The 12,127-nt window shown below is 44.1% G+C and overlaps 1 protein-coding gene across 5 annotated transcripts in view; it reads right to left on the minus strand.

Annotated features, from left to right (window-relative positions):
* The window catches only part of LOC145349966 (ras-associated and pleckstrin homology domains-containing protein 1-like), a 228,770-nt gene that overhangs the window by 50,644 nt on the left and 165,999 nt on the right, over positions 1–12,127 (minus strand). For all 5 annotated transcript variants that reach the window (XM_080198710.1, XM_080198708.1, XM_080198707.1 and 2 more), the window contains 2 exons: positions 4,600–4,677; positions 2,485–2,644 (listed from right to left, as the gene is read on the minus strand). In XM_080198710.1, the coding sequence (XP_080054836.1) occupies positions 2,485–2,644; positions 4,600–4,677 (238 nt within the window). The remainder of the gene's footprint in view (positions 1–2,484; positions 2,645–4,599; positions 4,678–12,127) is intronic.

The following is a 12,127-nucleotide window of genomic DNA, read 5'->3' on the forward strand; positions in this document are numbered from 1 at the left end:
GCCATCCAGCCCTTCGAGCCTGCCCCGCCATTCAATAAGATCATGGCTGATCTGTCGTGGCTCAGTTCCACTTTCCCGCCCTCTCCCCATAACCCTTAATCCCCTCTCTTATCAAAAACCCATCAACCCGCGTCTTAAAAATATTTAGCGAGGCAGCCTCCACCACTTCAACGGGCAGAGAATTCCAGAGATTCACCACCCTTTGAGTGAAGAAGTTCCTCCTCAACTCCGTTCTAAACCGCTCCCCCCCTTTATCTTGAGGCTGTGCCCCCTAGTCCTACTGTCTTTTTTGAGCGGGAAGAGTCTCTCCACCTCTATCCTATCCATCCCATTCATCATCTTATACGTCTCAATGAGCTCTCCCCTCATTCTTCTAAACTCCAACGAGTACAAGCCTAGTTTATTCAGCCTCTCCTCATAGCTCAACCCCCTCAACTCCGGTATCAGCCTAGTAAACCTCCTCTGCACTCCCTCCAAGGCCAAAATATCTTTGTGCAGGTGCCCTCTGCCCTTGAGAAAACTTTCAAGTACCTGCTCCCCCCACCCCATGGTTGACATGACCCTTGACTTGAGTCCGTTCCATTTCCAATGTTCCTACTCTCACCCCATCATCTTCCTCCCATAACTACAATTGGGGTCCTTTATCCTTATCTTCCAATCCACCAGCCTCCACAATCAACTGATCATCTTCACCATTTCTGCTACCTCCATCATACATCCGCCCCCTACCCTTTCAGCATTCTGAAGGCACCATCCCTCTTGCAACACCCTGGTTCCTCCTCAATCACCCCTCTCCTTCCCACACAACCTTTTCATACAGGTGTAGGAGATGCCCTTTCATGGCCTTCCCGAATATTCCCTTCAGCTAAAACAGCAGTTTACTTGTGCTTTGTTCAATTTGTGACTGCTTGTGTCAACGCAGTCTCCTCTTCACTAAGAAACCAAACACTGCTTTATAAAAAAATCATAGAATTCCTACAGTGCAGGAGAAGGCCATTCAGCCCATCAAGACTGGACTGACAACACTCCCTATCCCCATAACATCACGTATTTACACTGCTAATTCCCCCGACACTGAGGGTCAATTTAGCATGGCCAATCCACTGAAGCAGCATTTCTTTGGACTGTGGAAAGACATCGGAGCACCCAGAGTAAACCCATGCAGACATGGGGAGAATGTCTGCGTGGCGTTTGCACACTCACCTAAGACCAAAATTGAAGCCAGGTTTCTGGTGCTGTGAGGCAGCAGTACTGAAATAAACCACTTCAGTTCAGGCTACAAGCACAGCCTCAAACTTCTTATCACCTGCCATTTGAATCCGATGCCCTTAAGCACCCACAATGCTCGACTGAAACTCAATTTAAGCTGGAAAAGCAGTGTCTCATTTCAATCAACCCTTTAGACTCAACTTTGAATTCAAAAGTTTCACTTCATAATCACTACCAGCACATATTAGTAAACATAGAATTCCCACACTGCAGAAAGAGGCTATTCAGCCCATCGAGTCTGCACCGACTCTATGACAGAGCACCACACTTGGGCCCATGACCCACCCTGTAATCCTGCTCATTTACCCTGCCAATCCCCCTAACCTACACATCTTGGGACACTAAGGGGCAATTTAGCATAGCGAATCCACCTAATTTCTCATCTTTGGACACCAAGGGACAATTTAGCATGGCCAATCCACCTAACCTACACATCTTTGGACATTTAGGAGCAATTTTGCATAGTCAATCCATCTAACCTGCACATGTACTGCTAATTTGACATCTGAGCAAGTGCATAATTTTGATTTTAAAATATACAACACTTTTAAAAATCCACTGCTTTTCACAATACATTGATTTAAACTGAGCTTTCAATCAGTTGGCAGTGGGTCAAATTTTGAGAATCACTGACTGGCATTACAAGCAGTACTTGATAAGATTGCTATCAGTGGGCCCAACTGTGATAATGAGGACCACAAGTCATCGCTGCTTTCAATATTGTATTACGAAACCAAGGCATGCGCACATAGCCTGTCACTACAATTCGAGTATAAAGACGGGAGTTATGGAATTCTCACATTCTGTCCACGTCAACAGTGTACAATTCTAGATCCTATCATTCAAACTTGAGTTGTGCCTGGGAAAGAGCATTTTCAGCTGTGTAACACTGAGGTGCAGCATAAGTTTGTCACCAGTTCTAGCAGCAAAAGCAATTTGTGTTAACTAAGTAAAAAGCATCAGATTATGTGAAAACGTATTGGCTTCAGTGCCAATTCTTGTAGCACATTGACAGCATCATAACAAAGGTGCATGGTGACAAAGCCAATGAATACGTCTACAGAAATGGTCAACCAAACATAGTTGATAGGAGGAAAGGGCAAAAGAAAATGTGATGGTCTGGAAATATCTTCTGCATGCACCTAACCTGGAATATGACTTCCAGCAAGTTACAACGTCTGACATATAACTGACTGCTCAGTCTCATCAACTCACCCATTTGAAGTTCTGGGATTGTCTCCACCAGTGACCAATCTGAGCTGAATCCACAGTGGGACTTATCCATGAGATTGTCCAGAACCTGTCTGACTGTTTGTCTTTCATCAACCATCATTGTCTTGGAGCTCTCATCAGACATGTGGACCCGTATCACCAGCTAGAAGGGCAGCGTAGACAATTAATCAAACACCTTCATTACCTACAAAATATCAATATCTATCAGCTCTCCTGATCTAAGGACCCATAAGAAAAACTTGCAGCACTATAGTGGCACTAATACTACAAACATATTTTGTATTTTATCCTGTTTTCAGAACAGCAGCCTAACATCTAATCAGTCACACACTTATTAAATAGAAATAAACACTTACTGGTTAACTTGCAGTATTATATCGAGCAGAATAAAGAAGGGTTCAATACAACAAAGTTTCAAGCTGAATCTCCAGGAAGTTTAACTACATTTTTCACCTTCATAGTCACTGAATCCATTTGAATCACAGAAACCCTAGAGTGCAGAAAGAGGCCATCCAGACCATTGAGTCTGTACTGAGTCTTCGACAGAGCATCTCACCTCCCCATCCTTGCCTAAGCCACCTAACTTGCACACCTTTGGACACTCAGGGGTAATTTAGCATGGCCAATCCACCTAACCTGCACACCTTTGGACACTAAGGGGCATTTTTGCAGGCAACTTAGCATGGTCAATCCATCTAACTTATACATCTTTGGACACTAACGGGCAATTTAGCATGGTCAATCCACCTGATCAGCACATCTTTGAAGTGTGAGAGGAAACTTGGGCACCAAGAGGAAACCCACACAGACGCAGGGAGAACATGCAAACTCCATGCAGGCAGTCACCTAAGGCTGGAACTGAAACCTGGTCATTGGCGCTGCGAGACAGCAGCGCTAACCATTGCGCTACCCCTTTTTTCAGATTTAAGTTTGAAGATTTCTAAATATCTCTGAGATTTGGGTCACATTTTAGGCCCCTGCAGCAAAGGTGGCTAAAACAGTCCCAGAGGCTTAATATTTGACACCTGTGTGCTAGTAAATAGAAAAAGTAAGAAATCTGAAGATGTATGACGGACATGCACTGCTGTTAGGTCACTTGCCAGGTAATTATATCTAAATGTGCATAACATAAATTCATATTGTCAGAATGGTCAATCAATGCTCTACACTGCCATTTGAAACTTCATGCAATGGAGCAGGAGCACCAGTGTGTTTCTGTTGCCTGTAGACTGGCAGATGAAATCACAAAAACTCTTCCCATCCCCAGGCTATCAGGCCTGGTACCTGCTGCTGCAGTTGCTACGAGTGTACAGCGGGGGAGAAAAGTTTGGGTTATGGAGACCTCTTTAAACTTTTAAATGTTGTCCAGAGTTCAGTTCACACATGTTTAGGCTGAGCCCTGGTGGTATGAATGGGGAATTGGCACATTTGTGCTGCCACTTTGAAAGAAAGCCCCTGCTCAGATCACATATTTCTTTTTCCAACGGCTCTGTAATAGGAGCTGGTTTCCATGGTGCTGGATTTAGGCTGCTTACACTTTAGGCAGCATGGATTCAGCATTGTTCTGGTCATGGAATCTCAACATCATCCAAGACAAAGCAGCCCGTTATTACTGACACACCTATCCCACATTTTAAACACTGACTCCCTCCACCACTGATTCACAGTGGCAGGAATGTGTATCATCTACAGGACGCACTGCTCCAATCTGCCAAGGGTCTTTCGACAGCACCTTCCAAACCCAGGGCCATTACCATCTAGGACAAAGGCACCTGGAGGTTCCCCTCCAAGCCGCCTACCATCCCAAATATTGGCATTCTTTCGCCATCACTGGATCAAAATCCTGGAACCTCCTCCCTATCATGTGGGGTGGTACCTACACCACATGGACTGCAGCGGTTCAAGAAAGCAGCTCATCACCACCTTCTCAAGGGCAAGAAATGCTGACCTAGCTAGTGATGCCCACATCCCATGAACAAATAAAAAAGTCAGATGTGGATCAATCATTGGGACATTGCTCCACAGATGCTGAATGGCATGTTCTTGCTTGATCTTTTGCACTTTGAACTTTTTGCTTTGCTGCTTGCCGGCCCTTACCTTTTTGATTTGTGCCTCTTTGATCTTCTCCAACGCCACCCTTATTTTTTCTGCTTTCTGCCTGGCAGCCTGCTCCTCCTGTAGATACACAGAGTGAGCAAATTAAGATGAATTGGGACTCTATAATGAATCAGGAGAATACACCTTACAGACAAAGCACTAGAAAGCAGCTTCTTCTGACCAACCAGCACTGCGCAGTAAGCTCAAGGCATATTTCAATCCCCATCCTTAAGTCTTGTATTATCACACAGAACCTTTGATTAAATGTCACTAAAGAAAAGTTTCCTCAAATATCCTTCACAACACCAGCCTTTAGCCTTACTCCAGTTTATGGACTAAAATTAACCAGGAAATAAAAATCCCACCATTCAAATTTTGCAAAGAGTTTCCATTTGTTTACCTAATCTCTCAAGGGAACAAACTGCATTTGCTGTGGGCCAGACTGCTTACATCCAATTGCATTCAAGGCACTAGCAACTTAACAACTGCAAGATTTAATACACCAATTTTTTAAAAACTCTGCAATGAAAAATATATTTAGCAGGGGCAAATGAGCAAATTGAAAAGGTAAACTCGGTTTCAGTTGTCATTCTTACTTCAAACGATTGTACGTGAAAACAATGCTTTAAAACACATTATATCAGTTTACCTGCATGCTCCAGTATGGCACAAAGTGATATCCTGACAACACAAAGCATGGGTTTGAACAGGGCTGTGTTGTGCACAACCGACAGCAACAGCTGGGATAGTTGAGGGATATACCCATCATAAACATAATTCCACACCACAAAAGACTCTGTTGCTAGCGTGATGACAGTGCCCGAGCTATTGGCTGAGAACCTAATTAAGCAAAGAGCAAAAAAGCACCTCAGCAGCAGGCCCCTACGTTAACACTGCTGCTTTTAGAGAAATGATCAATTCCCTCCCCCATCTCCCTTTTCAATTTTACATTATATGTGGTTCAAAATCGGTGACATTCATTCATCACACGCCAGTTAGATAATATCAAACACAGCAGGTGCAGGCACTTAGGAATACAATGGGATTTTTATAATTTTGATTTTGCAAACCAACAACTTCTGCGCACGATTGCTAAAGACTAGAGGCCTCTCGGGAGTCCCAGTTTCAAAGCTCAAAGGGAATTAATTGATGTGTGTCAACAAGTTACATATATTGAGCCGATAATCAGAACCAGAAGTCTAATGTTTTAATATAGATATTCTTATCCATATCTGTAAATGCGACACAGCACAGCCTTATGAATTTATGAAGACATAAACTGAAAGTGGCATCTCCCTGACCATGTGCTACCTAGTAATATGCAAGGATAAAAGGGTGGGGTTCTCTCTTCCCTTGAGGCATATCTCCTGAAGGGACAACCTGGCAGCTGCACTGTTAGCAGTAGCCCTAGGGAGGACCAAACAAGAGCTTAAGAAACAGTGAGAGATTGAGCAGCAAGAGAAAGGGGAAATGCATTTCCATCATTTAAAACAAACATAAAATCTAACAGTTAACAGAATGCAATGACATTTTGTGTCATGTTTAAAAGGTGCATTTCTGATTTTCTGTTCACTTGAGAGATATTGTCTGTTGAAAAACAGATCATGAGTCAAAAATCCCCCACCATGAATTTGTTTGGTAATTTTCTCCCCTTTCCTACTGAAGGCTCAGATTCTTGCTCGGGTATTGTTTCACTGGCACCAATCAATCTCCGATACTCTGCCATACCATTTGTTATGTGTATCAGAAAGCTCTTTGACCATAGGGTGCATCACAACTGATCCTGTTATTCATCAGCTGCAGGAAGGATGTTCCCAATAGCAGGGAAGTCCAGAACCAGGGATCACAGTTTGAGGATTCAGGGTAGACCATACAGGACAGAGATGAAGAGATATTTCTTCATCCAGAGTGATGAGCCTGTGGAATTTACAGGAAGTAGTTGATGCCAAAACATTGAATGTATTCAAGAGGTGGCTGGATATAGCACTTGGGGCGAATGGAATCAAAGGTTATGGGAAGAAAGTAGGATCAGGCTATTGAGTTAGACGAACAGCAATGATCGTAATGAATGGCAGAGCAGGTTCGAAGGGCTGAATGGTCTCCTCGTATCTTCTATGTTTCTATATCCCCTCTCCCCAGATAATGTCATTGGACAGTGAGTTGGTAAACTGTCAGGCCAATTTTTATAAATGTACCGAGATCAACATACCCAACACAAGCTAAGAATTAACTTCATTCACACAGTTCATGGATTTCTTCAAGACCTGATTGAGGCATACAAGACGATCAAAGGATTGGATGGGTGGACAGTGAGAGCCTTTTACCTCGGAAGGTGATGGCTAACACAAGGGGACATAGCTTTAAATTAAGGGGTGGTAATTATAGGACGGATGTCAGAGGTAGGTTCTTTACTCAGAGGGTAGTAAGGTCGTGGAACGCCCTGCCTGCAGCAGTTGTGGACTCGCCAACTTTAAGGGCGTTCAAATGGTCAGTGGATAGGCATATGGATAACATTGGAATAGTTTAGGTTAGAGGGTCATTAGATTGGTTCCACTGATCGGCGCAACATCGAGGGCTGAAGGGCCTGTACTGCGCTGTAATGTTCTATATTCTAATCCACTGGAATATTTACTCTGCCTTTTCTGAATTTGATCATGTTCAAACGTAAAAGAATCAGTAATTGGGGAATGTGGTTCCTGGAAAGGTTTGGTTAAAATATCATGAGCTGACTTCTGAGCCAGAGTTGTAAATCCAAGGCATCTAAACTTGTCAACAGGATAGCTGATAGGGTCAAAAATGTCTGCATGAAAAATGACAGCCTGTTCTCAAATCAGCATGTATTTGGCATGGAGCTCTTTCCATGGAGCGCAACAACTAGCCACCTGCAAATGTTAACAAGTCAAACAGCTGGTGCAGGCACACAGTTAACTGCACTGTCAAAATCTGAAATAATCCGATTTTCTCTTTAAATTTAGCTTCAAACGGGAGATAAGTGTACAGAATCTGAATCAATCCCAGCCAAGAAAACCCAGATGTCCGGTTACCATCCTGCTGGGCGAACAGAAAGGAAACATCTATGCAAAGCGCTGCTCTCACTTTCTTTCCCAAGACACTTAACTCTGATTTTATACGGCATTGTACACTCACACATTGTGCAGAGCTGGGGGCAGGCCCCAATACTGGCTCAGCTGACCTCTGCTGAGCGGACAGGCCCCAATAGGGTCTGGCCACCTTCAACAATGTACGTATGTGAACTCCCAGATCTTGCTGTTTCTGCACTTCTTATAACACGGCATCATTTAGTTTACTTTGCTACTCCTCATTCTTCCTATGAGTGAAACACTTCACACCTCTGTACAAAATTTCAATTGCCACATTTCAACAATCTGTCCATGTCCTTCCCAAATCTGTTACCAACATTCTCATTTGATTGGAGATGCAGTAAATAATAAGATTTGTCTTCTTAACATTGGTCCCCTGACAGCAAAGTGACTGGCAGGCTTAACAAAGCAAAAGCTGCAGGATTTGATCAAGTTGTCTCTACTTGGGAATGGGGAAAATCTCTCTGAGCAGGGAGGATTCATACAGCTCAGTCCCTCTCCAGCTCTCTGGAAGGTGTTCCAGTCCTGATGATATAGATTATCATGGGTGCTGGTTTCCAAGTGATCAATACGGGCCAAGAGCAGTGTGAATAGTCAAACCCGGTACACAGAATTCTTACACTGCAGAAGGAGGCCAATCAGCCCATCAAGTCTGCGTGACTCTCCGAAAGAGCATCATACTCAGGCCTTCACCTCTGCCCTATGCCCAAAACCCTGTGCATTTATCATGGCTAACCCGCAACATACAAATCTTTGGACAGTAAGGAGCAATTTAGCATGGCCAATCCCTCTAACATACACATCTGTGGACAGTAAGGAGTAACTTAGTATGGCCAATCAACCTAACCTGCACATCTTAGGACTGTGGGGTAAGGAGCAACCGGAGGAAACCCATGCAGGCACGTGGAGAACGTGCAAATTCCACACAGTCACCCAAAGCTGGAAGTGAACCCAGTTCCCTGGCGCTGAGAGGCAGCAGTGCTAACAACTGTACCACTCAAATCATTAAATAACAGGCACACAAAGAGGGTTCCATGGAGTACACTGGACAGTGATTAGGGATGGAAAATCTTGCGAATTCTCCACCAACCCACCTCTTTGCTACCCAAGGTCAATGAGCTTAACTACGCAAGCCCCGGCTGTCCTACAGACCAGCTTCATGTACAAACAGAAAGAGCCCCACTGACTATTTGTGCACTTTCTTCAACTCTTCTCCATGTGTTGAGCTCCCAACCTCAGCCAGTCAACACTTCCTCACAGGAAGGCGAAGAGGAAGAAGGAAAGAGGAGTCCCGGGGGACTCCTCTCACACATCTGACAGCTGCTCAAAAAAAAGGCATGGGACTCAAATTAGAAAAGCAAGAAAATATTAAAACCATGTCAAAATGTTCATTTACCATTGCACAGCATCCAGTTCTCAATTCCTGAAACCTCTCAGGTAATGAAGCAGTCTGTGCTCACATGCATTTATACTCGGTTGATAAATGGCAAGCAACATTTGTGCCATACCAGTGCCAAGCAATGATCATTAATCATCTCCAACAGGAGAAAATATAACCACCTCCTGCTGACATTCAGCAGGATCATCAACATCAAATCTCATTCCATTCAGAGTCAACATTGACCAAAAACAGAACTGGACCAGTCACGTAATTACAGTGGCTACAAGAGCAGCTCAGAGTTGGGAACCTTGCATGTAACATGCCTCCTGGCTCCTTAAAACCTGTCCACTATACACAAGGCTCAATGCAATGGAATACTCCCTACTTAGCTAGATGATGCAGCTTCAACAACACTTAAGAAGCTTGACACCATCCAGGATAAAGAATCCCCACTTGATTGGCACCCCATTACCACCTGAAATATCAATTCCTTCCATCAGCACCATGGCTGGTGTGTATACTGCAGTATACTGGCCAAGGCTTCATTGTCAGCAGCACCTTCCAAACCTATGCCCTTTACTATCCAGAAGGACAAGGGCAGCAGGTGCATGGGAACACCACCATCTACAATTAGCCTCAAGTCACACACCATCCTGACCTGGAAACATATCATCCCATCTTCATCACTGCAAAGTAAAAATCTTAGAACTCTGCCTCACAGCACTGTGGGAATCACTTTCATAGTCTACAATGGCTCAGGGAGGATGTCCATGACAAACTTCCAAAGGATGGGCAACAAATGCTGGTCTTGATAGCAATGCCCACATTCCATAAACGTATAAAAAACTCCAAAAAGTTCCATTTTTATTGCTACAAACTAATAATTTATTCCAATTACTATTATTCCAATCAAGGCATAGATTATAAAAGCAGGGAAGTCAGGGCAGCATGGTAGCACAGTGGTTAGCGCTGCTGCTTCACAGCTCCAGGGACCTGGGTTCGATTCCCGGCTTGGGTCACTGTCTGGGTGGAGTTTGCACATTCTCCTTGTGTCTGCGTGAGTTTCCTCCAGGTGGTCTGGTTTCCTCCCACAGTCCAAAGCTGTGCCGGTTAGCTGGACTGGCCATGCTAAAAATTGTCCCCTGAGCGTCCTGAGATGCATAGGTTAGAGGGATTAGCGGGTAAATATTTAGGAATATGGGACTAAGGCCTGGGTGGGATTGTGGTCGGTGCAGACTCAATGGGCCGAATGGCTGCTTTCTGCACTGTAGGGTTTCTATGATTTCTATGTTGGAATTGTATAGAATTTTGATGAGGCCACAGCTGGAGAAATGTGCACAGCTCTGATCGCCACATAAATGAAAAGATGTGATTGCGCTGGAGGGGGTGCAGAGAAGATTCACCAGGATGCTGCCTGAGATGGAACATTTAAGTTATGAGTTTGGATAGGCTTGGGTTGTTTTCTTTGGAGCAGAGAAGACTGAGGAGCAACCTTATTGACGTATTCAAGATTATGAGGAACATGGACAGGGTGGATAAGGAGCAGCTGTTCCACTTAGTTGAATGGTCAGTCACGAGGGGACACAGATTGAAGGTGAGGCACTGGAGGTCTGGGGGAGATGTAGGGAAAAACCTTTTTACCCAGAGTGTGGTGAGGATCTAGAATGCACTGCCTGGGAGGGTGGTGGAGGTGGGTTGCCTCACATCCTTTAAAAAGTACCTCGATGAGCACTTGGCATGCCATAACATTCAGGGCTATGGGCCAAATGCTGGCAGATGGGGTTATGTGGGAGTTCAGGTGTTTCTAATGTGTCGGTGCGGACTTAATGGGCTGAAGGACCTCTTTTGCGCTGTATGATTCTAATTAATCAACTGAATATTAGTGGAATTGTCCCAGTTCTAGTTAGGACAATAACTAGCTCGATAGGATGCTTAGGTCACAGTTGTTTCTACTGACCAGATCTATTAACTACTCTGATCTAAATAGGTAAGTTGTCCCCAGAGCTTTCACACAAATTCCTAGTTGCTTTAAATATGATTCTGGGGTCAGAATATAGTTTCTAGGTGTACTGATGCTCATGTGGTAATCAAGTGAGCCACTCGGCACAGGGAAAGATACTACTGCAAGAGAGAAAGAAAAGCAGAGCCCACTTACCAATGCAAGTTGTCTTTTAGCAACAGATTCAAGAGCATACGCAGCAGATGCTTGGGAATAAGTTGCTGACTGTCATCTTGCTTAAGGAATGGCTTGTGGGTGGTGCGGAGGGGAGAAGGGAGCCTAAGGAAGTAGGAGAAAATGGTACAAAATTCGAGAAGAGAACAAAAAGGTTTGTTTTGAAATAAATTAAATAATGGATTCTTTTAACGTGGCGTGATGAATTTCCTCTGGATCTCTTGCCTTCAATCCACTTCCTCATCTAATTTACTCCATTCTCCTTTCCAAACCCCATGAGCCAAGTTTTGCTGTACGAGTACTGCTGCAGGTGTCCACAGGCCCTGGTCATTTTCTGGCACCTCACCCCAAATGACCAGGTGAGGCTCAAGTGGCATATTTATAGATGCGCCCAGTCTTGGCATCTAACTCCCCCAACACACAAACCTTCCAGCAAAAGTGGGAGACCTGACTGACTCTTCATCTAGTTGATCCAGATGACCCCAACAGAAGCGGTCCCTCAACTGAGATCAGCTACGTTATCACACATTGGGAATCAGACCTAGGTTTTTGGGTCTATAAGGCCCAGTTCAACAGCAGGTAATAAATACTCTAAAAAGGAAGCCACATCAGCATTTTAAACAAGAAGTGAAGCACCTGATCTAGACCTTCGGCGTTAAAACTCTGAAACAATGAAAACCTGCGTCACCAAATCTGTCTTGTGGTGCCCTGCCACAAATAAGTTCACGAGTGGAATCAGATTAAACAAGAACTGGCACAATAGAATGGCACAATCACAGAAGTGAGTTTAATTGTGTGTAGTTCTAGTCCCATTGGGGTCACATTTCAGAGCAATGGCAATCTTCATATGGGATATTGGTGTGAAGGTAACTT

This window comes from Carcharhinus amblyrhynchos, chromosome 11 (genome assembly GCF_965287045.1).
Source record: "Carcharhinus amblyrhynchos chromosome 11, sCarAmb.v2.hapA, whole genome shotgun sequence".
In the NCBI taxonomy this organism is placed as follows: domain Eukaryota; kingdom Metazoa; phylum Chordata; class Chondrichthyes; order Carcharhiniformes; family Carcharhinidae; genus Carcharhinus; species Carcharhinus amblyrhynchos.